The sequence below is a fragment of the Typopeltis vanoorti genome, unplaced genomic scaffold, assembly GCF_054136105.1.
Source record: "Typopeltis vanoorti isolate ZY-2024b unplaced genomic scaffold, IOZ_Tvanoo_1.0 HiC_scaffold_682, whole genome shotgun sequence".
NCBI lineage: Eukaryota > Metazoa > Arthropoda > Arachnida > Uropygi > Thelyphonidae > Typopeltis > Typopeltis vanoorti.
In genome coordinates this window covers 3,103-10,298 of record NW_028328167.1, presented here as the reverse complement: position 1 = coordinate 10,298, position 7,196 = coordinate 3,103, and the positions used below count along the sequence as shown (strand labels likewise).

Below are 7,196 nucleotides of genomic sequence, written 5' to 3'. Positions count from 1 at the left end.
TCTTTAATTGAGACACATTCAGGGGTAATTTGAAATGGATTTCTAACCCGTTCGTACATTGCCATTAGTTGTCGTCGGTTATAAAATTGGTTTCTAAAATTCTTCGTCAACATTGTTAAATGATTTTCAATAGTTACAAATAAAACTTTGATGTGTTGCTCTTCTGCCTTCTAGATCTTGATAAAATTATTCACAGTTTCAAACTTCACTCATCTCTATCATATGTGTATTTTTTCCTCCTTGGAGTTGCAGGTTTGATATATTTAGAATGTCGAATATGTCCAATTGCTTTTGTGATTTTCCTCTTCCAAGAAGGTTGCTATTTCGTCTCTTAAATCGTAAACACGTTGTAAACCTTTTCCCTGTGATAACCATCTTGTCTCGCAGTAAAATAGAAACGTTGAACGTTCCACTCCAGCCATGTCTTTGCAAATTCAGAAAACAGTCTTGATTTTGTGGATCTCAATTTTATATAATTCACCGCAGTTATAACTGTTGTTTACACAATGTTTAGACCACGAATCATTTCCTTTGCAGCAAGAGCTTCCCAAGGAATCATGTAATGTCCAAATACATTGTGGGGATGTTTCCCTCATAAGGATTTGTAAACTTTTAAACCTTCCAGACATAACTCAGCACCATCAGTGCATATTCAACACAATTTTTCCACTGTATGTTTGATTTGCCTATAAAATCGTCCAATATTTTGAACAATTCGGTGATCTGGCTCTTCTTTCTATTGGTTTACAAAACAATAACTCTTCAACTGCTGATAATCCATCGCAAAATCGAACATAAGCAATTAAATGACAATCCTTGTTGCTATCTGTTGCATCGTCAATCTGAATTGAGAATAATTGATCACAAAGCTTCGACAAACGCTATTGCTGCGTATCTTCACATGTATCACTAATTCGCGAGCAACAGTATCATTTGATAGAGGTATGCACTGTAGTTGTTTAGTAAAACTTTCTTCAAGCATAGTTTCCACAATATCAATCGCAGCTGGCAGAATTAGGCCTTCTCAGATAGTCTGGGACTTTTTGTATCTAGCTGTTTTATATGCAACTTTATAAGAAGCTAGAAAGCTTTTTCATTTACAACACGACGTTTTAATGATAGATTTTAGTTTACAAAACATTTCAGTTTGGCAGCAAAGACCTCTCGAGGTTTGTTAACATACTCCTTAAGAAGTGTTTCAAATGTCTTTTAAGTTCATTCGTTTTCATGCTGTCAACCGCCAAAATTTTCGAACAAATAACACACAGTTGTCTTTCTTCATCATTTACTCTAGTCTTTGAAAAACCGAAATCTAAATACGGTATTCTGCTGCATACTTTCTTGGTTTGTCGGAGTGATATTCTGTGAACCTGAATTTGTTGACGTCGACGCTCCACAGTCGTCAGATCGTGCGGTTATAAAATTCTCTCTAAAAGGTTTAACGCCAAAAGTTATTAAATTAATTAATTAGTTAATAAACGTTTATGGGCACTCTTCTCCTTCTTGTTTGACAATTAAGGAATGGGCTGCCGAGTTTAAACGTGGCCGTATCAGCCTTCAAGTTGATCCACGTGAAGGACGTCCAAAAAGTGTAACAACAGCAGAAATCATTGATCAAGTGCCGATATGGTATTGGACGACCGGCTAGTCAAATTGCGTGATATTGCTGAGACTACAGGCATTTCAAAAAAAAAGCGTAGGATATATTTTGCATGAAGAATTACAAATGAAAAAGCTTTGCGCATGATGGGTGCCGCGCTTGGTCACAGCAGATCAAAAACACACTTGCATGAAAATCTCTGAACAGTGCTTGGAGCTTTTTAACAAGAATAAAACTGATTTTTGTGCGTCGATTTATTACTATGGATGAGACTTGGATTCACCATTACACAATAGAATCCAAACAGCAGTAAAAACAGTGGACAGAAGCCGGTTGTTCAGTGTCAAAGAAGACAAAGTCGGTTCCATCAGCAGGAAAGGTCATGGCATCGGTGTTTTGGGATGCTAAAGGCATTTTGTTTATTAATTATCTTGAAAAGAGTAAAACAGTAACCATGTAATATTATTCCGATCTTTTAATCAAACTAGACAAAGAAATTCGTGAAAAAAGACCCGGTTTGCAGAAGAAAAAATCATCTTTCATCAGGACAATGCACCGGCCCACAAAGGAGCTTCGGCAATAGGAAAATTAAAGGATCCGCACTATGAATTGTTGGAACATCCATCCTATTCCCCAGATTTGGCTCCCTCTGACTTCTATCTCTTCCCAAAACCAAAACTCTTCCTCACTGGTCAGCGTGTTTCTTCGAATCAAGAGGTGATTTCAGCTGTAAAGAGGTATTTTGCAGATCTTACTGAGAAACACTATAGGAACGGGATAAATGCTCTGGAGCATCGTTGGAATAACTGTATTAGTCTTAAGAGAGATTATGTTGAAAAATAAAAAATAATTTTGAAATTATAAATTCCTTTTTTCATTGTTAGGTCGAGAAGGTTTCAGAGCACCCTCGTACAAATATGAAACGTTGAAAATCTGACAAATTACTAACTTGGTTAGCCGTTTAATTTTGCACGCAATGTATACCATTTGTGAAACCTAATTTGAGCTGTTTTGACATCATTAGCTTCAGAATCCTTAACCGTGCTATTATCAATGCTATTTTCAAGAATGGGTTTCATACTTTACCACAGAGCCTGAAATAGTGTTATTACTTATGCTTAAGAAACAATAATTATCAACACAATAATTGTGATGTAAATTTTATTTATTTTTTTTAATTTTTACACTAACAGAGGAATATAATGTTTTCCATTTAATTTACAAAATACAATATTATTGTATTTTACTTTATTATAATACTGTAACAAGTACACATATTTTGAAAAGTTGTAGAAGTATCTATTATCTTCAAATAATGATCTTTTTGTCGATCTACAAATAGTAATCATGTACAATACACAGCAATGATGGCTCTTTACTCTGCCTTTGCTGTAGGGGTTTTGGTGTAAAGTGAACAGAGAGAGAGAGAAAGAGACCATTTGTCAAGAGTTGCAGGTTTTCAAAGAGTTAGAGTGTTCACTGTAAAACGGATGAAATTAGGACGTCTTAGTGCATGTGAATAATGGTTTAAAATTATTTCTTTATTTGAATTCCTGTGATTAACATTCTTAAGCCATCTTGATTTCTGCTGGGCATCCTTTACTAAATTAATTTAAAATAATTTACTAAATGCGATTTTGGAACGTTGCTTAACTGAATGATTAATAATTTGATGAAGAAGTGAAGAGTCAAATTATATGAAAGCTTACGTATTTATCATAAAAGTGTCTAATTAAATTAGAATCTAAAATATTTTCGAATTTCGTATTGCAAAATTTCTCGTTACAAGAGCACATATCAGTTTTTCGTAAAATCCCAATAAACTGTGTCTTAAAGATCAGATAAGAGTAAGAAAACGTCGCCGAAACTAATATTTTTCCTCAAGTTATTAACAAGCCTGTTCATCATTTTCACCAGATATGATAAAAATCGCAATGATTGAGAAGAGCAAATTGTAGAGTGTGTTTTAAGAGAGTGTGTTCGTTCTTTATAATTTCTTTCCCCAAAGTAAAAAAATATATATTTGCATTACTACATTCATTCATTTTTATAATAGTAATAATAATAATTCATAAGTTAAATAATAAGCGTTGTAGATTAGAACAGTTTCTCATCGAAATGATTTTTTTGGTATTTTGTTACTACAGATGATACATTTCAAATGCTTCTCATTAATGGGTGTTCTTTAGTGTCTTTTTTGATCACTTGATGGAAAGAAGTTCTTACCGTAGATGGTGCAGTTGAAGTGTCCCCATTAATATAAATTCATGTGTTCTTTTAGATAACTTGTAAAAGAAGAATTCTTGCCCTAGATAATAGATCGAATTTTTTACACTAGTATCAATTATTAAATCTGTTTTTACATTTACTGAATTATAAAATTTCTTTCATCAGCTAGAACATTCGTAGAATTACCCATTTGTATGAATTCTAATGTGCATTTTAAGGAAGTGTGAAAGAGAAAATTTCTTCTCGCAGATTGGACACATAAAAGGTTTCTCATTGGTGTGAATTCTTATGTGGCTTAAGATTTTCTAACGAAGAAAATTTCTTTCCGTCACGCAAAAGGTTTCTCATTAGTATGAGTTCTTATGTGCTTTTTAAGACTTCCTGACTGAGAAAATTTCATGTCACAGACTGAACAAGCAAAAGGTTTTTCATTAGTATGAGTTCTTGTGTGCTTTTTAAGATTTCCTGACTGAGAAAATTTCATGTCACAGATAGGACACGCAAAGGGTTTTTCATTAGTATGAACTCTTAAATGAGTTTTAAGATTTCCTATTTGCGAAAATTTCTTTTGACAAATTGTACAATTATATGGCTTTTCATTAGAATGAATTCTTAAATGTGTTTTAAGATTTCCTGACAGAGAAAATTTTATATCACAGACTGGACACGCATAAGGTTTTTCATTAGAATGAATTCTTAAATGTGTTTTAAGATTTCCTATTTGCGAAAATTTCTTCTGACAAATTGTACAATTATATGGTTTTTCATTAGAATGAATTGTTAAATGTCTTTTAAGATATCCTGACAGAGAAAATTTCATGTCACAGACTGGACACGCATATGGTTTTTCATTAGTATGAATTCTTAAATGTGTTTTAAGATTTCCTGACTGAGAAAATTTTCTCTCACAGACTGGACACGCATAGGGTTTTTCATTAGTATGAATTCTTAAATGTGTTCTCAGATGTTCTCTTTTCACAAATTTCTTTTGACAAATTGTACAATTATATGGCCTTTCATTAGAATGAATTCTTAAGTGTACCTTAAGATTTGATGCTGTTCCAAATTTCTTACCGCACATAATACAGCCGAATGGTTTTTCATTATTATGAAATCTTAAGTGTTCTTTCATATTTCTTGAATGAGAAAATTTCTTATGAGAGATAGTACATTCGAAGGGTTTTTCATTAGTGTGAATTCGTATGTGACATTTAAGATGTCCTATCTGAGAAAATTTCCTTCCACACACTATACACACGAAGGGGTTTTCGTTATTGTGAATTCTTATGTGAATTTTAAGAGTTTTTAAATGAGAAAATTTCTTTTGACAGATTGTACAATTATATGGCCTTTCATTAGAATGAATTCTGAAGTGTGTCCTGAGATCTGATGTACTTTTAAATTTCTTACAGCAAACACTACACTCATATGGCTTTTCATTAGTATGAATCCTTATGTGTATTTTAAGATACTGAGATTGTGAAAATTTTTTCTCACAGATAGTGCACATGAAGGGCTTTTCATTTAGTATGAATTCTTATGTGTGCTTTAAGAGATTGAGATCGTGAAAATTTTTTCTCACAGATAGTGCACATGAAGGGTTTTTCATTAGTATGGCATCTTAAGTGTATTTTTAGGGAACTTGGATTAGAAAATTTCTTATGGCAGATAGTACATTCGAAAGGTTTCTCATTAGTGTGAATTCTTGAATGTAATTTTAGACTTCCTTGGTGCGAAAATTTTTTTTTACAAATTGTACAATTGTGTGGTTTCTCATTAGAATGAATTCTCAAGTGCACCTTGAGATTGGATGCGATGTTAAATTTCTTACCGCATACTCTACACTCGAATGGTTTTTCATTGATATGAAATTTTAAGTGAGTTTTTAGATTTCCTGAATCAGAAAATTTCTTCGCACAGATAGTACATTCGAAAGTTTGCTCATTAGTGTGAATTCTTATGTGCTTCCTAAGATTTCCTGAGCAAGAAAAATTCTTTTCACAGAGAGGACAATTAGGTTTCTTCATTAGTGTGAATTCTTGTATGTCTTTTAACTTTTCCTAGGCATAAATTTTTCGTTTTAACAGATTGGACAGACGAATTGTTTCTCGTTAGTGTGAATTTTTGAATGTTTTCTAAGATTTTCTAGGCCCAAAAATTTCTTTTGACAGAGTGTACAATTATATGGTCTTTCATTATACTGATTTCTCTAGTGTCTCTTGAGAATAGATGCTCCCTCAAATTCGAATGCTTTTTCATTAGTACGAAATCTTATGTGTGTGTGCTAAGCGACTGTGAAAATATTTTTCACAACAGTTCAATTAAAGTTGTTATTATTAGCCTAAATTATTGTATCCATTTGAAGCCTTTCGGAATGAGGAAAGTTCTCTCAGCAGTAATGAAAACTAATGTCTTTTATGATATGAAACAATTCTGATTAGTATGAATTCTTATGGGTTATTTTAGATGTCCAAATTGAGATGTCTTATGACAAGCACTCAAAGGGTTTCTCCTAATTATAAATTCATAAATGATCGACTAAATTTTCTGATTATGAAAGTTTTTTATGACTGATATCACACAGAAAAGGCGCCACTTATTTAGATGAATTCTGAATCGCGTTTTAGGATTTCTTGTTTGCAAAAATTTACTTCAACAAGTGTTGAATTCTGAATATTACTCACACGATTTCCGTACATTCGGCATTTATTAATATTTTGAAAATGTGTGAAGTAGTCTTCATTCAGTTTCTTCTATAAAAGATTTCTCTTTAAATAGAGTATCAGGTAATTTATATTCCTTCTGAGTGTTCTTTGTTCTAATCTTTAAAATGAATTTTTTACTGCAATTTTCCTTTTGAACAACTGCTAGTCCAACGCACCACATTGCTTGATTTCTAGAGGAAATGATTGCTCATTCGCCACTGCAGTACATCCTTTATTTGAAATAACTGTTACTGCTTGTCAAATCTTATTTTTGATTTCCTGAATATTTGAATTAGTTTGGAAATATTTTCTTTATTTCAGTATTCCTGTTCTGCACAGAGTATGGTTCTCTACAAAAGAAAAAATAGTATTTCATATTCCAAGTATACACAAAATTAAGAAAATAGAAAAAAAATTTTGAAACTGAAGAGAAATTATCATAGAATTTATGGTCTAATGTTCTGATTTTGAATAACTAACTGAGTGGTTATGCGCTTCGCAACCATTACCTGGGAATGGAGTGTCCTGGGTTCGATTTCCGTCGCTGACGTGAGGAGCTTAAGAATCTTTCTCAGACATAGCCAAGTTAGCTGGTCTTGGAAGTGGACCGCAGGGTTTTCTCCCCAGTTTATCTGGTTTTTCATCCCGCAAGCAAGCAAACC

The 7,196-nt window shown here is 32.8% G+C and overlaps 1 protein-coding gene across 1 annotated transcript; it reads right to left on the bottom strand.

The window, feature by feature from the left end:
- Window positions 1-2,768: 2,768 nt before the first annotated feature.
- LOC150092102 (uncharacterized) lies at window positions 2,769-6,880 on the bottom strand. The gene has a single exon (XM_090415307.1). It carries the CDS (start codon window positions 5,337-5,339, stop codon window positions 4,158-4,160), a length of 1,182 nt encoding a protein of 393 aa, XP_090271433.1. The 5' UTR covers window positions 5,340-6,880; the 3' UTR covers window positions 2,769-4,157.
- Between the last annotated feature and the right edge of the window lie 316 nt (window positions 6,881-7,196).